The sequence below is a fragment of the Lynx canadensis genome, chromosome F1, assembly GCF_007474595.2.
Source record: "Lynx canadensis isolate LIC74 chromosome F1, mLynCan4.pri.v2, whole genome shotgun sequence".
Taxonomy (NCBI): Eukaryota; Metazoa; Chordata; class Mammalia; order Carnivora; family Felidae; genus Lynx; species Lynx canadensis.
Genome location: NC_044319.2, coordinates 24483402 through 24505266, shown reverse-complemented (window position 1 = coordinate 24505266; position 21865 = coordinate 24483402). Strand labels below are relative to the sequence as shown.

The following is a 21865-nucleotide window of genomic DNA, read 5'->3' as shown; positions in this document are numbered from 1 at the left end:
ATTTGACCATTGTTATTACTTCAGATAGTCTTAGGCAGCAAGAGGAGAATGCTTGAAGTTGAGTCTTATTCAGGTCTTTGGGGTATATCATAAAAACAAATCTATGTATATTTCAAGTACTAAGAGACAGTGTTTGGATTCTCTGTATGTGTTCAGTCCTGCATTTAAACCATGACTAAAAAAGAAATTCAACAGTAAACTTTAGATAAATCTTCTTTGGTGAATGTGATTCTATAAATTTCTCCCAAAGGAAAATGTGTTTGCATTGTAAGGGAACTTCTTCCTTTTATAAAATAAGTAGGTATTTCCTCCCCCCCCCCCAATAAAACTAAAGAAAGATTTTGTATATTTAGGCTATTCCACTTGTTCTTTCTATGAGAGGTGAAATGACAGATGACCAGATTCCCAAGTGAGTAAATAAATGCCTTTTGTGGAGGGCCTTGCCTTATAAATTGGATCAAGGATATTAGCCTGATGAAATATTAAGAATCAGTTAAGAATATTCTATTTAGTAATGCCTAGTACCCTAAGTTGTGGTGAAGATTAGTTTTTCCTATATTGTTCACCTTTCTTAGATACTTTATATTTTTAGGAGTTCTAGTAGTAAAAGAGCTTAATCACAGCCACTCAGAATCCGTATCTATGATATTAGAGGCAAGGATAAAATGTCATCAAAAATACTGAGGGAGCAATTGTCCTCATGAAGCATTAAAAACGCAAGTGCTCTAGTGTCTCAAAAGTTGACATTGATAAAGAATTAGGTACTTTCCAGGTAGGTTGTAGACCTTTCATCTGTGTTTGCTTCCTTTAATCAAGCCAGTAATAATCTCCCTCCATCCTATTTCTGTTTTCCCCACCCCCCACTGTGGTTTCCAAGTTAAGGAATGACTGTATTTCACCCTAACTGAATCTAAAATGATTCTTTACACAGCTTGATTCAAGAAAAACATTTTATAATAGAATTTTGATATGCCATATTTCAGCACTGTGTTTTTTCCTATTTTAAATAGCCAAAATTGAAATATCAAAAAATGAACTTATCTTTCAAGCTGTGAAGAAAACATTAACCCCAAGAGAAATAAAGAAAGCATTAAAAAGAATTAGAACAGAGTGCTGTGGGAAATAGATTTTATGGAAATAAGAGATATGGCTTAATATTGAAAAAGAAATTTTCCCCTTATACCTGTCAATAAGGATATACTCAGTCATTTCTTGGCACAGTGTATATGGCAGTTTGTTGATAGCTTACTTTTACTTTGGTCTTGCGACTGTAGTTCTTGTTTTGTACTGGGATTCCTAAATAGGCTTTAACTATAGTAGTTCTAAAAGATTAATAACTGAAGCCACAGTCTGATTATTCGAACATTTGGTAAGTGTTTACTAAGGTCGGTTGGATTCTATTGCATGTCTGGTCTTGCTCAAAGAGGAGCATAAAGTTATTTAAATAAGTGAGTAACTTTAATGCAGGTTTACTGTCTAGTGTGTTATAATTATAACAAACAGTTCTTTCTTGTTCTCAGGGGGACCAGTGTCTGCCCAGTGAGTCACTGCTATACCAAATAGAATTACATTTTGTTTTCAGCTGGAATCATGCCTTTAAGAATCAGATCACAACACTACAAGGCCAGGCAAAGAATCGAGCAAACCCGAATCGGAGTGAAGTTCAGGCAAACCTATCTCTGTTCCTAGAGGCAGCTAGTGGCTTCTATACTCAGGTGAGTTCTGCATTGTATATCAGTTCTCCTAGTCATGAATGTTCTTTATACACATCTTGTTTAATAAGTACTTTTTGTTATGATTATGGGGGCATCCAGGAGTTGATCACCTATAATCCCTCAAGTGAATAAAAATATCCCAGATTGTTGACCATAAGACCTTTAAAACAAAAAAGATTCAATCAAAAAAGGTTTATGGGGCTCCTGGGTGGCTCAGTCGGTTAAGTGTCCTACTTCGGCTCAGGTCATGATCTCGCGGTTTGTGAGCTCGAGCGCCGCGTCAGGCTCTGCGCTGACAGCTCGGAGCCTGGAGCCTGCTTCTGGTTCTTTGTCTCCCTATCTCTCTGCTCCTCGTCTGTTCATGCTCTGTTTCTCTTTCTCTCAAAAATAAATAAACATTAAAAAAAATTTTTTTTTTAAGTTTATGTTTTGGCTTAAAGTTTGGAGATATAATTGTGTGAGTAGAAAAAGGGTCATGAGAGCCATATCTTAGTGAAACAGCAAAAGTAGTCTGTTATAAGTGGTATTAGAGCAAATGTGAATTTATGGGTATGGGTATAGTTCATTGTGAAAGTAACAGCTGTGTTGTGCCAGGTAAGAAATAGTCAAAATTTGTGATATCAAGTGAGTTTTCATAGTATTAATGTGTTTATAAAGTAGAATTTATCTGAAGCTTTAAATGCTGTTAAGCTACCTAAGAAATGAAGTAAATTTTCCTCCATTTTAATAATAAAATGATTACTTTATTATTTTAGTGATTTATCATCCTCAGAGACTTATCTTGTGCTTGGTTACATGCTGATAAAACTTCTAAACCAGGCGGGTTAAACAGTACATAAATCTTCTTTCCGAACAATGAATTTTCTTTAAACAGAATATTTTAGAAAACTTCATCTCATCCATTTGTAGTAGCATTCATAATTAATAGAATGTGTATAAACTCTCAGAATGGCGAGACACAGTTTTGAAGATCTTAGACTAAAAGAAATCTTTGGCCATTCTCTCTGTGCTTGCTGCTTGACCGTTGCTACCTGTATTTCGGCTCCATTTTGGTTTTACCATGTCTCGGAATGAAGGAAAAGGAAAGGCTGTGTTGGAAGTTGTCACATAGTTAACTATCATCTTACAGAGATTATTTGTTTTACTTAGACTAAAACATTCTTCACAGTTGATCATTGAAAGAACTAAAGTATGGTTCTTCTTTTCAAAATTAATTTTTAAATGGATGCCAACTTCTAGCAGTAGAAGTTGGTACTTCTGGAGAGAGGGATTGCAGTGTGCCACTAACTAGTCCTTAAGACAGATGTTAAAGATTAATTCATTCCACAAGTTGGCTTTTAAAAGCCTACTGTTCTAAGGCACACTACAGATACTGAGGATATGAAGGGAAAAGAGATAGTCTTTTCCTTTTTTTAAGGGAATATCTAGTCTAAATGAAGAGATGGATACATTAATAGATATTCCTTTTTGCTTTCTAATTATAAAAATAATGCATACTAGTTTTAAGAAATTTGGAAATTACACAGAAAAAGATTTAATTCTGTTCAGGATAAATTACTACTTTAATATATATTCTTCTGATGCTTTAATAATTTTGTACATAGTTGTACATATCCAGTATTATATCTACTTTATAAACATGTAAGTTTTCCCTTGTATTGTCATGCAGTTTGATAAGCATTTTCTCTAATATTGGATTATTTGATGATGACAATTCTTCACTGGATGATGAATAAAATCATTGGATAATCAAGTTATAAAACTATTAACATACATTGTTATTTCCCAGGAGATTATCATTTATATTTTTATATTTCCATCAGCAGTGTATGTAAGTGTCCATCTTTTTTTTTTTTTTAATTTTTATTTATTTTTGAGAGAGAGAGACAGAGCGCAAGTGGGGGAGGGGCAGAGAGAAAGGGAGACACAGAATCTGAAGCAGGCTCCAGGCTCCACGCTGTCCGCACAAAGCCTAACACGGGGCTTGAACTCACAAGCTGCAAGATCATGACCTGAGCTGAAGTCGGACACTTAACTGGCTGAGCCACACAGGCGCCCCTGCAAAAGTATCTATCTTGATGCATGCTTGCCAGCGTTAAGTGTTTTCAGTAAAAGTGAATGCGTGATTAAATGAGTAACTTACACTTATTAGATGGAAAATAATTTTTCTTTTAAAATATAATGTTTGGGTTATTAGTATTGAACTGCATTCCTATTTTATTAGATATTTGTATTTTGTATAAGTCATTGTTTACTTTTCCTACTCATCATTTGGATCCTATTGTTTTCATGGTGATTTGTCTGATTTATACTGAAAGATACTAATTTTTTCCATTATTTTTGGCAGATATCTTTTTCTCAAGTTTCTTCTTTTGTTCTTTCATTTAATTCAGAGTTTCCTAATGTTACCAGGTTCTTTTTTTTTTTTTTTGAATATAGTTTTTTTTGTTTGTTTTGTTTTGTTTTGTTTTTGTCCATAGGTCAGTGGAAGGAGTGTGAGCAGGGGAGGGGCTGAGAGGGTGGGGGAGAGAAAATCCCAGGCAGGCTCAACGCAGGGCTTGAACTCAAAATTGTGAGATCATGACCTCGGCCAAAATCAAGAGTCAGACACTTAACCATCTAAGCCACCCAGATCAGTGGATATTTAGTAAGGACAATAATATTTATATTTAAAGGAACAAATAGATATTATAATTCAAATCTCAATATTTGAAAATTAGCACCAATATCTTATAATAATGATTAAATTATGACATCTGTAAAATGCAAATTTATGAAACTATTATAAGTTGATGTTTATGAAGATCTTTTAAGATGATGAAAAGATCGTGTTATTGAATTACAGTTTGACTGGATATGTTAATCGAGGAATCTCAGCTCAGAGTATTAACAAAAGTGTTATCCCCTACCCCGCCATCACTACTTTCATGTATGCTTTGTTGAATTCCAGATTTCTACCATAACTTCTTAGAAAGATTTCATAACATTCTGGTTGCTTTTAGATTTTTGAAATATAGTCTAGTTTTAAAACTCTAGTCTGATTCAAATCTGTATTCCTTCCTCTCCCTATGTAGTAGAAAGTGGAATTTTGAATGAACACAGCTGAAGTGTAGGGGGAGCAGTAGGGACCCCGAGCAGCTGGGCATGGTGGAAGAGAGGGAAGGAGTCCATATGCTACAATACATTTTTATTATAGTTATTATACAGATTGGTTAATCACCTAGAATCATGATTTTTAACCTTTTTTATGATGCAATGTAACACATTTCCAAAGTTTTAATTGCACCTTGATAAATCTGCAAGGAAGGAAAACAAGAATCATTTTTATTGAGGGAGTATGGTAATTGTAAACAAAATTTTATAGGCAGATAAATAAAATCAAATTATTTTATAATGAAAAATATATGGCTAATCTAATTTTGAAAACCATTTTTTCCATTTTTATAATAAGCATTGATTTTCTCCACCAGCATTCCTTAGGCAGTGGTTGAACAATTAAAACAATTGTAGAATGAGCGTTAATAAACTTTTTCATATATTAACATTAATAGGATATTTTACTTGCATTTTTATGTTGTCTTCGTTTGATAATTGAAACAGTTAATAGTGTTGCTAACAATAATGTTTTATACATCTTTCTTGATTACACATAGTACAGATTAAGCTATGAGACTGAGGGTGTAGACCAAATCCACGTCATCATACAATCTTCTAGGCCATGATGAGTTTTGAATTTTAATCTTTTAAGTGTAGTTGTGAGCCTTTGGAGAGGAGGCAGGGACGTAACATGATAAAGTTCGCATTTTTAAAAGATTATCCTGGCAGGGGGCTCCTGGGTGACTCAATTGGTTGAGTGTCTGAGTCTAGCTTAGGTCGTGCTCTTGCGGCTAGTGAGTTCGAGCCCTGTGTTGGGCTCTGTGCTGACAGCTCAGAGCCTGGAGCCTGCTTCAGATTGTGTGTCTCCCTCTCTGTCTACCCCTTCCCCGCTCAGGCTCGCTCTCTCTCTCTCGCTCTTGCTCTCTCTCTTTCTGTCAAAAATAAATAAACATTAAAAAAAAGTAATAAAAAAAAAAAGATTATCCTGGCTGTTGTATGGAGAATGTTGTATGGGGGTTAGGAATGGAAGCTAATTAGGATGCTACTGTGGTAATAGAAAAAAAGTGATGGATTTTTGAAGATTAACCAATAGACTTGATCATGGATTGGACTGGATATGTGGAATCAAGATAGGGGAGGAGTCAAAGATGACTTCAGTTATCATCAGATTGAGCAGCTAGTTGACTAGTTGTACCATTTACCGAGATGGAGAATACTGAAGAGAAAACATCTCTGTCCGTGTTAAATTAGATAGCCTATTTGACATCTGAGTGCAAATGTCATATAGGTAATTGGATAAATAAGCTTGGATCCCAGTAAAAAGGTCAGGGCCATAGTAAATTTTACGATTACAATGAAGAACTCTGCCTTAGTCAGACATTAGTGTTTGGTATTTAAAACCATAGAGCTAGGTGAGAACAGGTCAGCACAAGAGGAGCCACCACTGCAGTAGTAGAAAATCAGAGCGGTGACTTGGAAGCCAAGAGAAAACATTTCAGTAAGAAGAAGGAGTGGTCATCCCTGTTGAGTGGTGCTAAGAAGTCAAATGAGATGATTAAAAAGTGACCGATTAGATTTGACAGCATAGAAGTCACTGGTGACATTAACAAATACTGTATTTCTTCATGTCTAAAATATTTTGGGGGCCCCTGGGGTGGCTCAGTCAGTTAGTCTTCCAACTCTTGATTTCAGCTCAGGTCATGATCTCACCATTCATGAAATCAAGCCCCATGTCTCTGTGCTGTCAGCTTGGGATTTTTTTTCTCTGTCTGCCCCTCCTGTGCATGTGCGTGCTCTGTCTCAAAATAAATAAATAAACTTTAAAAAATAATTTAAAAATGTTTTTCATATTTTAACGTCTCTTGATTAGAAGTTCACAAGAGATGATAAGGCACTATTTAATTGGCAGTATTTTTTTCTCTCAATGTTACAATAAATAGTAGTTCATCATACAATTTATGGTATCTTGGATTTAATGAAGTGTGACTTTGGTAAAGTGGGAATAGAAATCTGATTGGAGTGGATTGAGAAGAGATTAATACATGGTTATCCTCATTTATATTTCTGTGAAGATGTTTTTACTTCTTAGTTGTCATTTTGTGAGCCATTTAAAGCATGGTACCAAATTCAAGCCAGAACCGAATTCCCAAAGTAAAGATGTAACAACATTCTATTGTAGGTTTTTTTAAAACATCAAAGAACTGAACAAGTAGTTGTTACTCTAAGAAACTGGGAGCCAAAAGAAAGTATTATTTTCTGTAGTTTTTTTGAGGGGTGATGTTCTATACCTTCATAGTTAGTTCTCCATTTTTAGCATAGAAGAGCCAAGGAGCAGTGGAATAACGTAATACTGAGTTTTCACAGAATAATTGCCAAATATAGTTTTGTTCAACTTATGAAACATCTGTTTTTCTTCTTTAGTGCCACCTTGTTTCTGCATCTAAATCAACCAGAGCTCTCTTACCCAGAATCTTTGAATCAGCAGGAGCTTTTCTGATATCTTCACCTACAACTCCTGGGTTCAGGCAAAATTTTATTACAAGACATTCTATATGATGCTCCAGCCACGTTTGATTTACTTTTTTGTGTGAACATTCTTTTTTCTTCTTGATAGATGTTTACCCTTGCCTTGTGTTCCAGTCTGTTCTTCCAGTACCTACCAAACTCCATTCTCTACCATCCACCATGTTTCTTCTTGCTATCTTCTACATTCGTCTGTTTTTGGTGTCTCCCTCTCCCCCCATTTTTCGTTCCTTTCCTGTATTTCTTGCCTTTTCTATTTGCTGACTCTAGCCATTCTGAGCATTTACTTGTTTACCTAATTTTATCTCAGCAAATTCTTGCCCATTACAAATGTACAGGTATAAGTAAAGCTGAAATAGATAATTCCTGTGCTTAGTAGTAAAGGGTACACAAGGGTGCACAGAATTTGTATTCAGTTATGGAAGTGGTTTTTATCTTAGAAAAAAGTAGGACATTTTAAATCATGAGTTGGGTCCTCAGGGTGTCTTATTTTATATTGTGAATTCTGCACATTAAAAAGTGTGGTGATAGAATCAATGTATTTCTAATTTTGTAACGTTAGTCAAATCACTTGATATTTCTGTTGCTTTCATATCCTCATCTGAAAAAATAGAGCTTCATCACTATATATACTATATTGCTGCTAGTTTATCTCCAGGATAAGTGAGACAAATGTATCAAATAAGCTAGGGAATGCAGTTTGCTACAGATATAGATTATTCTCTTGGCTTATGCTAGCTATCATGTTTTCCTTGCTCCCTTCCCCTTCCCCTCCCCACCCTCATGTTATTTATCTATCTTGCTCATTTGACTGTGAGCTCTTTAAGAACATAGATTTTCTTATTCATCTCTGTTATCCCTGTTGCTTACCATGGTGTCTGATATAGTAACCAAATATTTGAATGAATATATTTAAGTAAATATTTGAATGGATGGAATAGAATGGAAAGAACTGTGTGGGGCCAATAATGAAACCCTTGGGGAACAAGGTCGGGGGAGAAATGCTTTTGAATAAAGGAGGCTGAAAAGGAATGATTGGTAAGACAACAACAACAACAACAACAAAAAAGCAAAGCTCAGTGATCAGCCTTAAGGTTAGCTGTTTTAAATGCAGCAAAGAGGTCCAATAGGATAATGACTGAAAAGTGTCCATTGTATTTGCCTATTAGATAACTGGGTCTCATATGGACAACAGTTTCAGTAGAGTGGTGGTGGATGGTAGGATGGGAAGAGGGGTTTGTGTGGAAGGCAGATCATAATGGATTAAGAAGTGAATAGGAATTGAGAAAGCAAATAGGACACGTGTGGATTCCTTTGAAGCAGTTTGGTTAAGAAGAGGAAGAGACATTAAAAGGTTACTGGAGGAGGAATCTAGGATCAAGGAGGGGAGTGTTTTGGTTTTGGATTATTATATTTTCTGTGAGCGACACTTGATATTTGCAGGCCATAGCAAAGAAGCATGAGAAGTTGACAGTAGATATAAGAGTGAGGGGATGGTAGGCAGGAGGCAGACAAGAATGAAATAAGCATGCTCAGACAGAGGAGTTAGTTCTGATGAGAAGGAGGTAGGTACCTCTAATAGTAAGACTAGAGGAGATAAAGGAGGAAGAAGTGGGTAGTCTCCATAAATGTCAAAAGTCCCTTGCAGGTCTGTATCAGATCCATTGTGTATGCAAAGATAAGAACTGACATAGGACTTAAAATAAATCTCAGGGAACTCCTAAAATCGAACAAATATGTTGGCTTGCATTTAAGTCCTATTTGTAACCACTCAGTCTTTAATGGTTTTTGTGTCTAAGAGAAATAGTAGATAGATAATTTCTTGGAGTTGCTTGCTGAATGGGACTGAATACCCTATTCAGGTAAAAAAGTCTTTTTAAATAATGTTTCTGTTCCTTTTAGATGCACATCTTAGATTGCTCTAATACTTAAGAATTTAAAAGATATGATTTATAATAAATGTTACTAGTTATCCTATCCTGTTTTCTTAGAGTCTTTGCTCCGGTCTCAGTAGTATATGATATTAGGTATACATGTTAAAGTATACAAACTTTACTGTTAGAGCACTGCTGACTTACCAGTTCTGACTTACCACTAAATCTTGCTCATGTTTTCCTTTTAGTTATTACAAGAACTGTGTACGGTGTTTAATGTAGATTTACCATGCCGTGTGAAGTCTTCCCAATTGGGAATTATCAGCAATAAACAGACGCATACCAGCGCCATAGTGAAGCCACAGTCTAGCTCCTGTTCCTATATTTGCCAGCACTGCCTCGTCCACCTTGGAGACATTGGTGAGCCTTTGGTGTGAAGGAATTGCTAATATATTTGTCCTTTTCTTTGGAGTAGTCATAGAAAGAAGCTCTTTTCCCTCAAACTGAGTATGTACACACAATTTCGTTTGCCATAAGAGGAAATTATAAATTGTATATTAAAGAATTTACATTGTCTCAGTATTTTGGGATTGGCAAAGGATTTTCAAGGTAGTAACTTTCATATGAAGATGTAAATTTTATTCGGACTTCATGCAGATGTAGGCAAATGAATAGCAAATATGTAATCAAAGCTAAAGTTTTCAAAGTGGTGCCGTAATGTCTTTTAAATTAAAAGTCTGTACTCTTGGAATTGCAGGGTTTATAAGTTACTCCTTCTGAAGCTAGATTGTCTTCTTTTCTTCCTATCGTCAGTATATTAAAACCTCATTTTTAATTGTTTCCTTTTTGCAGTTAAATTTGTTTTCCTATTTAATGTAGTTTGTCTGAGAGTGTTATGTAACTTATTCTTGTTCGTCCTTTTAAGGTGACCTAAAAGGGTTGTAAAATAAATTAACTATAGGATTATGTTTCAACTGTCCTCAAATAACAAGGAATGGAGAACATTCCTTTGAGTTCGAAGATTTTAGATATCTAGATGTCATATAAATCATTGACTCCATGTGGGGTCATGTCAAAGTAAGCACCAAGTTCTGCATGGAGACTCAGTGAATAGTGCATTTAGGTTGTTTTTGCTTTTAGTGTATCCTGTGCACACACATACTTAATATCGCAGTAGGTATGAGACATTTTTCAAAGTCACTTTATAAGATATTGAAGCAATACATAATTTTCAGATCATATTGTATAGTGTTTTTTGTTTTGTTTTGTTTTTAAGTGCCATATAACTCACCCCTTCTTGGTGGGCCGGCTCCAGGTCACCAGCATAGTCCATAGGGGGAGCTGGTGATGCATGACACTGGAGGACCTGAAAATGGGGGCTAGGTAAGCTTTACAATTGGTTCCATGCTGAATGTCCCAAATAGGGAAGGCCAGATGGACACTTCACACATAATCCTATAGTTAATTTGTTTTAAAGTATTTTCTGTCTTTAATTATCTTAAATTAATTTTAATGTGTTTATTATCGTTAGAATTGAAATCTGTAGTTGTTTTGAAAATAGTACCCTACTAGTTTTTTTATTCATTGTTTGTTTTTAAACTAAAGTTTCTTTTTCCTCTTCTCAGCTCGATACAGAAACCAGACCAGCCAGGCAGAGTCCTACTATAGGCATGCAGCTCAGCTTGTCCCCTCTAATGGTGAGTGGGCCTCTCACAGCAAGTCGTGGTTGACTAGGATACTTGATTCTCTATAGCAGTATGGAAAATAGGGCTCATCTTCAGGTTTTTGAAAGCAAAAGATTTTGGAGTTTTGGTATTAAGTTTTGGAGATTTGGTATTGATTGACTTGGGGTTTTGGTCATATTTTTTCTTTTCATTGTATATTCTATATAAGCAGAAGTGGATTTTTTAAATAAAACTGTTGTTGTCAGTAAACCAGTATAAAAAGAATATCCCCTAATGTGATCTAAAATTGTTTAAATAACTCTGGCTTCCTTAATTATCTCTTAATACCACCATTTCCTTACTAGAAAAATTTTTATTTATCTAAGAGATAGTGCTTATGTCTTTTGATGGCCTCAAAATCGACATTAGCAGTGATTCTTGTTTGGTGAAATACATCATTCTTGTTAAGCCAAATTGAAATTCTTTTAGATTCTGAAAGGAGCTCCTTTCGAGCAGGGGTGGCAGTTGGGCACACTGTTCGTTTCATTTTGTCTCTGGCTGCTTTCCCACAGCGGTGGCAGACGTGGTAGTTGTGATGGAGTCTCCTAGGCCCACGTGAAGTCTTACCTATGCTTCTAGTGCTCTCTACCCTAATGACGTGCTTTTTAACCTGTACATGCTATGTTCTGTTGTGGGAGTGTGCTGTTTTGAATTACGCCCATTTGTAATGAGTTACTCATGAGATTTACTTTATAAAATACTCCCCATTATTAATTTAAAGGTTTGAAAACTGATCACCTGTATTCTGATAGCAAGACTGTGCATCTTGGGTTACTTTAGCATCTTAACTTTCTCCTCTAGGTCAGCCTTACAATCAGTTGGCTATCTTAGCTTCTTCCAAAGGAGACCATCTGACCACAATTTTCTACTACTGCAGAAGCATCGCTGTGAAGTTCCCGTTCCCAGCTGCCTCCACTAATCTACAAAAAGCACTTTCTAAAGCACTGGAAAGGTAGGGCTGACTTTTCCAAGAGGACTTTGTGTAACCTGGTAGTCTTCACCTATCAGCCTGATAGCGTACAAGAACTGATAGTTACCTGTGCTTCTCTTCCATTTGCCTAATTTCTCAACATGTAGATATGTTTTAATAGTTTTGCATGTAGTCATTGCTGAATTTCAAGCAGTCAGCCTCTGATTTGTTTCCAGTAGAGGAGTACAGGCTGCTGAATTCTCACAACTCCTCTGAGTGTGTTGCAGATAAAAAGTTTCATGCAGAATCTTCTCCTTGTGTATCAGGTGCTCAAATAATGTGTTTTTGCAGACTGAAACCTCTTTTAAGAGGTGTTAGCCATTTTGCTGCTTAAGATTCATGGAAATTTTTCTTCCATTTCAGCCGGGATGAGGTGAAAACCAAATGGAGTGTTTCTGACTTCATCAAGGCCTTTATTAAATTCCACGGTCATGTGTACCTGAGTAAGAGCTTGGAAAAGTTGAGCCCACTTCGAGAGAAATTGGAAGAACAGTTTAAGGTTAGATTTCAAAAATAGAGAATTTTTTTGTCTTGTCTAAATCAAGAAGCATAAGATATTGATGAAGTTGACTCCTAGTTTTTATGTCATTACTTAGCTGTGAACTCTTGGTTAAAAGTAAATTTGAAGCATATGGAGTTTTTGCATACAGCATCCCCTCAATTTAAACAGAGATACCATCTATAAAGAAATATAGCAGTGGTGTTTTCACTAAATAGCTGCTGTTTGGCAGAAAGTTACCGAAGTGGGGAGAAAAAACCAACTCCTCCTTCTTCTCAGATCAAGCACCTTTCTCTCTCAGTTTTGAAAGTACTACTTTTGATGTTTTTTATATTCTTAGATATAATTCTGGTACCTACTTTATAATATTTCCATTTTGCAACCCGGGCTCATTATTCTCATTGTGCTTTGATCCATCAGGATTTGTGGTAGTTTGAAGGAAAGGAATGAGAATTTCATTCTTTTATTAATTTGTGTAAGGAAATAAATTAACCTTTGTTATATTTATAAATATGAAAATGATCTTTTATTAGAATATTGAATTAGCAGTATTAATTCTGTCTTTAATTCATGTATTCAACAAATATTTGACTGCCTGTTAATGTCAGTCACTGTTTTAGTCACTGGGATCAACAGTGAACAAGACAGTCTTAAAGAACATTTTATATTTCTTGGTTGCTTCTGGGTATCTAAGCACTTGGGATGTTGTCTATAACTGCCTTACAGTTTTATAAGTAGTATAAAAGTAACATGTTCCAGAGATTGTAAAACTTAGTTAAGAGACATAAATTAGCCAAGTATAGTCAATGTGAAGTAGTTTTACAGATAATCATTTTGCAGTTAACACTTTTTATGTACAAGAGATTGTACTAAATAACTATAATAGAAATAGTTTGTTTTTGAATAATCTTTTAGAGTCTCCTGCTTTCTGCTTCTTTTAGGGGCCTATTTCAACTTTTAGCCCATGATTTACAGAATCAAGTACAAGCAAGGAACAACTAATTTTTATGCCCTAAGCTATTCTGCCTGTACAGAACAAACAAGTCTGAATAGTTTCATTATAAATGGTCAGATATATGAAGGATTATTTTAAAATAACTTCTCTTTGTCTTTTCTGAGGTCAGAACTAAAATCATTAATCCTAAAAAGATATCTGTAGGGGGTTGCTAAGGATTCTGTCTTTTGAGAGCTTAAAAGTCAGGTTGACAGTCGTCTTCCTTGGATGGTTTAGATACAGTTCTGTAAACTAGCAGGGGATTGGATCCAATGACCTGTTGAGATTGCTCCTGGCTCTGTTTCTGTGAAATAGGGATTGGGGGGAACCTACCTTAATTAGGTCCTCTCTATATGGAAGTTACTCTGGTCTAGAGTCTAGTCAGTTTTGCATTTGATTCAAGTTCAAACATTAATATTGAAATATATATTTCCATATATAAAGTTTGGGGGGTTATGTGGACAATTCCTAAAAGATGCTTTGAAGTATCATTCCAACACTCTAAAGTTAAACATAGTATGAGGCAGATCTATTTTTAACTTTACTCATTACTGAAATACCAGAAGAACATTGTTGGAGTGAAATTCTAGCACAGTTGAGTAAATATTCAAAAGTGTTTCTAAAGCATATGTAGATAATTAGTGTCATCTACATGTAAACTTCAGCATATCTAACTAGTAATCTTTAGCTACTAAGCAGAAATGTTTACCAAATTGAGGTGTATTAAAAGATTTAAGGCCTGTGATTTAGGAAATGAGATGCAAGCCTTTTTATATATGTTAAATACATGCTGTTTTTTTCATGGTACTGAGTTCAGTAAACTCCACAACTGCTGTTGAAGGTGCCTTTGAGTAACAGTGTGTCCGTTCCAATCTGATTTTGTTCCTAGTGAGGCCCTCTGCTTCCTACAATACAATCTAAATTTTATGAAAATATAACTACATAATTACACTTTTACTTCTAAAGATGTGAATTATTCCTTCACCAAGTACTTACTGAGTACCTACTGTGAACCATATACTTCTCTAGGCTTTTAGAGGTGGAGGGGAGAGCAAGACACAGTCTGTGCCTTCGTGAAATTTTACATTCTCATTTGCTAGTACTTAGGATGGACTCACATGCATTAATTCTTCTGTGCATACACTAGAAAATCCTTTAAAGGGCTGTGATTGTCTTCTATAGGACATTGCTGCCTAAAATAAAATGCCAGTGGATTAATAGATACGTTGTTCTGTTTTACTCGTAAGAAAAAATGCTTTTTGAAAAATACAAATTAATATTCTCATTTTTTGCCAATATTATATGTTTATATAAATGGTCAGTTTATCTAAAAGGTTAGATATAGAGACTGAAGGAGAAGTTTTATGGGAGAATTCAGAAGAAGAGATAGGATTTGGGGACATTTTAAAGAAAGGAAAAATGCTTGATGCCTTTGAAAAAGGAATGAGCATTCTCCATGTATATACTGGCATGGTAGGTGGCAAGGAAGCTGAGAGAGTAGCTGAAGTGGAATTGAATGGTATTTTCCTGCCGTGATAATGGGAGAGATCTTGCTAATAGGATCCTAAAACTTACTCTGGATGTTTCAGGTTCTTTATGTAAATAGAAAAAAAACTCAGAAGTTGCTGGACAAAGGCAGTTCTAAATTTCTGAGATGGTAGGATCTCTTGTCACTGCTTGTAGAATCATCAGTAAGATTGTCTGTTTCCCACTATAAGGCTAGTGACAGTGAGAAGGAGGGAGGTTGGCTGTAGCTAAAGTGTAGGGTGAAGCCAAGATATCATCACTTGTAGCTGTCAGCTTTGTTAGGAACTTGTGTTTGAAAAATATTTTCTATGGGAGTAATCTAAAATTACTGCAGATATTAAGGTAGAAGGGTGAGGCCACTGGCTGAGAGCATGTAGTGAATTCTTCTTGTAATAACCTGGTTTAGCAGGTTGCTATAAACACTAGTTACTAAGGTAAAGGAATTTGATGATGAAGATCATACATGTACTTTTCTTTTTTTTTTTTTTTTTTTTTTTTTTTGCCTTTTTAAACTGCTTTATTACCTTCACAATATATAATGAGCATCTTGCCATTCAATAGGGTAAGATTCCCTTGCTGACAGAATCTTACACATTGGGTCAAAATACAATATTCAATCAGAAGTGGTCATAGGAGACGCACAAGAAACAGGTTAACACCAAAAGGTTTACAACAAAGGTACACTGAAAACATGTAAGTTTAGGTAGGTGTGTTTTCCTATTAACTTCAAAGAAAACATCAGAATTCAAGGCATAAGACAAAACTCATCATGATGGTCACGGTGAGGGGGGTCAGTGCTAACTGCCCGCAGACTGTAACTGAACTGTTTTTCCCTCAGCTTTTCCATCAGCTGTCTCACCTCCTCCCCAATCCTTTCCATATTCTCTTCTCTCATTCTTGCCTGTGGCTCTCCAAGCCTCTGAATCATGTCCCATCTATATTGCAGGATGGGCTGCCTAACACGGAACCGCCTACGATTTACTCTAGGCACACAATATTCACCAGCTTCCAAAGGGTGGAACAAGGGCTCTCCTTTATTTGCAACTTGCTCCTCTTCATTCTTTTTTTTCGTTTTCCTGGTTGGCATTTTCCATGTTGAGATTTTTTACTGCTTGCTCCTCTTTGGACGCCATTGCTCCTGGGCCTATCCTTGCAGTCTCCTCCTCCCGATTCTAGCCGCGAGTGCGCCGCTGCGACACTTAGACCCGCACACCTGCTCCCCCTCCGCCTCCTACCCTTTGGGGCTGCCCCTGTCCCGCACGCCCTCGGGGCCACCGGGAGCAGGTACCGAGAAGGGAGCGAGCGCCGGCCCAGTCTCTGTACTTTTCTAATAGGGAAACATGTCAGTGTTATAATTTGTAGAAGGGCCTGTACCACATTATTAATTGTTTTAGTATATCATTTACCCTGTGTTCCAATATTGTTGCTCTGTACCTCATTTATAAATAAGTGTCTTTAAATGCGTCAAGCCTTTGAGTAAATTTTATGACAAATTTTGGAAGTCATACTTTGTGTACCAAAAGTTCAAAAACATTGTTTAGTCTTCTGGTTTGAAATTTTTCTTTTTTACTGTGTACATCTACTTTCTAGTCATTGATTCTAATTTAATATTTTACTATATGTGCATCTCATATAAAACCACTTCTAATGGATTAAGATGTATACTTTTACTGACTGATGCCCAAAACTTTTTTTTTTGCATCATATTAAAAAATACACGGTTTCTCAGGAAAAAAAAAAAAAAAGTATCGTGAAAAACAGCTGAAAGAACTCTGTGGTGTTGGGGCTCATTCCTTTCAAGAATTCCTTTCAAGGCAAAGAGTCAGCATGAGAGATATCAGACCACATTGGACTTGATTAAAATCCTACAATTAAGAGCTGATTCAAAGGGGCACATGCACCCAGTATTTACAGCAGAGTTATCAATAATAGCCAAATTAGGGGCGCCTGGGTGGCGCAGTCGGTTAAGCGTCCGACTTCAGCCAGGTCACGATCTCGCGGTCCGTGAGTTCGAGCCCCGCGTCGGGCTCTGGGCTGATGGCTCAGAGCCTGGAGCCTGTTTCCGACTCTGTGTCTCCCTCTCTCTCTGCCCCTCCCCCGTTCATGCTCTGTCTCTCGCTGTCCCAAAAATAAATAAACGTTGAAAAAAAAAAATTAAAAAAAAAAAAATAATAGCCAAATTATGGAAAGAACCCAAATGTCCATTGACTGGTGAATGGATAAAGAAGATGTGGTGTGTGTGTGTGTGTGTGTGTGTGTGTGTGTGTGTACACGCACACAATGGAATATTACTCAGTGATCAAAAAGAATGAAATCTTGATGTTTGCAACAACATGGATGGAACTAGAGTATATTACGCTAGGCGAAATAAATTAGAGAAAGACAAATATCACATGATTTCACTCCTATGTGGAATGTAAGAAACACAACAGATGAACCTAGAGGAATAGAAGGAAAAATAAGATAAAAACAGGGAGGCACATCATAAGAGACAAATACAGAGAACAAACTGAGGGTTGCTGGAGGGGAGGTGGGTGGGGGGATGGGCTAAATGGGTGGTGGGCATTAAGGAGGGCATTTGCTGGGATATGAGCACTGGGTGTTATATGTAAGTAATGAATCAATCACTAGGTTCTACTCCTGAAACCAGTAACTACACTATATGTTAACTAACTGAATTTAAATGAATGAATGAATGAAGTCATTGACTCATCTGTGACTCTGTTACCCATCTGGTTCTAAATGCAGACTCCCAGTTTAGTTCTTGTGTTGAAGGTGGCTCCTATTCTCGATAATCTGCGGTATTTCTGTCTTACTTTACAGAGGCTGCTGTTCCAAAAAGCTTTCAACTCTCAGCAGTTAGTTCATGTCACTGTCATCAACCTGTTTCAACTTCATCACCTTCGTGACTTTAGCAATGAAACAGAGCAGCATAGTTATAGCCAAGATGAGCAGCTGTGTTGGACACAGTTGCTGGCCCTCTTTAGTGAGTATTAAATTTTTAATTTTAATTCAAATCATTTAATTTTCTGTACTGTCTTCTTTGGAAAGCATAATCTTAGGCATTTTCATCGTCAGAGTGTTAGCGACAACAAAAATGCCTCCTATATAGGCTTAAGCCCTAAGTTCTGTCCTTTTATCTCCTGATACCCTCCCCTCATCAAATATACCTGTAACATTTTTTTAAAGATTTCATTTTTAAGTAATCTCTACACCTAACATGGGGCTCGAACTCACAACCCTGAGATCAAAAGCTGCACACTCCCCCGACTGAGCCAGCCAGACACCCCTGTAACAGTTTTTAACATGGGGGATAAAAGCCTTTTTAGTAAAAAGCTGTGATGGGGCCCCTGGGTGGTTCAGTCGGTTAAACCACCAACTTCAGCTCAGGTCATGATCTCACGGTTTGTGGGTTCGAGCCCCATGTCAGGCTCTGTGCTCATGGCTCAGAGCCTGGAGCCTGCTTCCAATTCTGTGTCTCCCTCTCTGCCCCTCCCCTGCTCCTGCTCTGTCTCTCTCTCTCTCTCAAAAATAAATGTTAAAAAAAAACAAAACTGTGAAGTATTCAAGCATTAAGGGGGATACAGCAGAAGTCTCATAATGCTAGTTTAATTTGGACTGGTACATTGTTTCAAATATCTTATGTTTTCTGAATACATTTTTTTTCTTTAAGTGTCTTTTCTTGGCATCCTGTGCAAGTGTCCTCTCCAGAACAAGTCTCAGGAGGAGTCCTACAATGCCTATCCCCTTCCTGCAGTCAAGGTCTCCATGGACTGGCTGAGACTCAGACCCAGGGTCTTTCAGGAGGCAGTGGTAGATGAAAGACAGTAGTAAGTGTCTTAGAATTTCATGTTAGTTTGTGTGCTTTGTTTATTTGATATTCATGGATATGTAGAAACCGCCTCTAAAACACAACATCTGAACAATGGAAGACTTTGTGTTTTCCACCCACTCTCTGGAAATTGAACTGAAGACCTCTTTGTATGTTTTTCATTTATTTGTTTGAATTTCTTGTGTGAGGCAAAATCTTAAGGATTTCTGACTCCCTGTGTGTTCCCCCCCCCCCCCAATTCCTGGCTGCAATCATAGGGAAAAAGCATTTTTCACATTTCAAAATGAAATTGAAGTAAAAACCAGTTTGTTTCTTACCCATTACAGTATGCTCCAATTTTCTGTTTAGAAGTTGAAGAGAAGTGATTTTTTACTTTTTCCATTATTTCCTATACATAAGCTGTTTGGTCCTGCCTTACGGTAACACTGCGTTTGAGTTACATTTGCTTGTTTTGAGCATAGAGGATTGGGAGTTATTTTGGCTCTCACTGTTTTCTCTCTAATCTCTACTCAGAATAATTCTGATGGTTCTTAGGAGATTTTGATATTATGGTAACAAATGAAAACTTTCAGTTTACCTTGGTATTTTAACAATGTGTGGACTTTCTTACATGATAAAGAAAAAGGTGTAGTCGTTACTTTGAACAAAGGATGTGATTTGACTATGGTGTACCCCAACCCCGTCACAGATTAAGAGCTAACAGTGGATTCCACAACTGATAATGTGTGTGACAGCTCTATCAAAACATAATATGTTGTTTCTCTGGTCAGTGTGTTCCCAGTAAGTACCAATTATCAGTGTTTAAAACTGACAAACGATTTTCACTAATTGTTAAATTAGGAGTCTGGGAAATGGCCTGCAGTAGTAGGTCTCTATTGTGCAAATATGACCCTTCTGGTGTATCTTTTACCTAGACAGACATCTTTGAAAATAGGTTTTAGGAAATCATACAGCATTGAAAATGCTGAAGCGAGAGGGGAAAGTACATAAAGTCTAGGCCCTATAGATAACATTGTCCTGGCTTGTTAGTGTTCTAGTATCTCCATTTTAGACAAAGTCTGAATTGTCTTTTTAATTTACAGCATTTGGCCCTGGCTAATTTCTCTTCTAAATAGTTTCCATCCCCATGAAGAGGATCTTTCAAGTACTAATGGTAAGGGCTAACTTAACTTGATGTTGTTAACATCGTTCCCCATCACTGATAGTAGGCTTAAGGCGAGAGAAAAACATGTTTTGTTTTCGTTTAAGTTCAGTAACTCAGAAGGGACTTTCAATGCTGCAGTTATCATGAATAAGTGGATAGAAGCAGAGGTAATGTTCTTCCAGTTCTTTCAGCAGCATATGCTCCTGTTTGAATAGGAGTCCAGAGAGTACAATACCTTTAAATTCTTTCCGGCTTCTTCCCTCCCTCCTCATTTTTACTGTTTTTTTTTTTTTTTTTTTTTTTTTTTTAGAGAATTAATTTGAACAGCGTTACTCTGTTAAAGTAATACCTGCTTATTATAGAACATCTGGGACATACAAACATTAAGTACATAAGTCACCCATGGTTCTCTCTTACAAAGATACGTTGTATTGTTCATATTATAGTGTATTTTCTTGGGACCTTTTTCTTAAGTGTACATATACATACCTGCCTGTGACTGATATCAGATACAGCTTTGTGCCTGCTTTTTAAAGTTAATGTTATATTGTTAGCATTTCCCTTTGCCATTTAAACATTTGAAGTGTGATTTTTTTTTACTGGCCGCATAGTATTCCATCCTGTGGATATGCCATAATGTATTTAATCACTGTCCATTTGCTGTACAATTTTCCACATTGTAAATAATTCTGCACTGAACAATCTGTAGTTAACTCCTTTCTGATGATCTTACTTCCATCAGATCAGTGCTTCTCAAGCAATTCGCAAATGAATCACCTGGGGTCTTGTTAAAATGCAGTTATGATTCAGTAGGTTTGGGACAATGCCTAAGATTCTGCATTTCTTGCAAGCTCCTGGATGATGTCGGTGTTGTTTTTCAATACTTTGAGTAACAAGGAGATAATCTAAACAGTGGGATTACCGATGTGGGGCTATGAATTTTTAAGGCTGCCAGGGAAAAAATAGTCCATTGTATCCATCCCCCTCGGCACTGAGTAGTAGATAAGTATTAGGGGACAATGTCTAGTGCGCAGAGGTAACCTGTTTTTAAATTAAAATGTTTTACAAATCTTGATTTCTACCCCTCTGTAGCTACACCACTTCCAGAGGAGTTTGAGTTACAAGGATTCTTGGCTTTGAGACCTTCTTTCAGGTGGGTGGCAGCTGAAGGAGCTTTATTTTATTATCAGTGGTTATAGTATTAAAATTAGGAATCAGGCTTGGGTGTAGAAGAACCTTTGATCTATCCCAGCTTTGTCTTATTTTCTTAACAACTAAAAGCAAAAGTGTTTTTATTTTTTATTTATTTATTTTTTTTTATGAAATTTATTGACAAATTGGTTTCCATACAACACCCAGTGCTCATCCCAAAAGGTGCCCTCCTCAATACCCATCACCCACCCTCCCCTCCCTCCCACCCCCCATCAACCCTCAGTTTGTTCTCAGTTTTTAACAGTCTCTTATGCTTTGGCTCTCTCCCACTCTAACCTCTTTTTTTTTTTTTCCTTCCCCTCCCCCATGGGTTCCTGTTAAGTTTCTCAGGATCCACATAAGAGTGAAACCATATGGTATCTGTCTTTCTCTGTATGGCTTATTTCACTTAGCATTACACTCTCCAGTTCCATCCACGTTGCTACAAAGGGCCATATTTCATTTTTTCTCATTGCCACATAGTATTCCATCGTGTATATAAACCACAATTTCTTTATCCATTCATCAGTTGATGGACATTTAGGCTCTTTCCATAATTTGGCTATTGTTGAGAGTGCTGCTATGAACATTGGGGTACAAGTGCCCCTATGCATCAGTACTCCTGTATCCCTTGGATAAATTCCTAGCAGTGCTATTGCTGGGTCATAGGGTAGGTCTATTTTTAATTTTCTGAGGAACCTCCACACTGCTTTCCAGAGCGGCTGCACCAATTTGCATTCCCACCAACAGTGTAAGAGGGTTCCCGTTTCTCCACA

General features: G+C 36.7%; 2 protein-coding genes across 11 annotated transcripts in view; one reads left to right on the top strand and one right to left on the bottom strand.

Annotated features, from left to right (window-relative positions):
• The window catches only part of SMG7 (SMG7 nonsense mediated mRNA decay factor), a 93740-nt gene that overhangs the window by 55453 nt on the left and 16422 nt on the right, over nt 1-21865 (top strand). For all 10 annotated transcript variants that reach the window (XM_030302265.1, XM_030302271.1, XM_030302273.1 and 7 more), the window contains 9 exons: nt 1583-1715; nt 9457-9628; nt 10834-10905; nt 11734-11884; nt 12266-12401; nt 17746-17908; nt 18596-18752; nt 19837-19907; nt 20991-21051. In XM_030302265.1, coding sequence (XP_030158125.1) covers nt 1583-1715; nt 9457-9628; nt 10834-10905; nt 11734-11884; nt 12266-12401; nt 17746-17908; nt 18596-18752; nt 19837-19907; nt 20991-21051 — 1116 coding nt within the window. The remainder of the gene's footprint in view (nt 1-1582; nt 1716-9456; nt 9629-10833; nt 10906-11733; nt 11885-12265; nt 12402-17745; nt 17909-18595; nt 18753-19836; nt 19908-20990; nt 21052-21865) is intronic.
• On the bottom strand, nt 15397-16227 carry LOC115504980 (protein BEX1-like). The gene is given in 2 exon segments (XM_030302275.1): nt 15397-15988; nt 15990-16227. Coding segments are annotated over 2 exon segments (387 nt in total). The 5' UTR covers nt 16056-16227; the 3' UTR covers nt 15397-15667.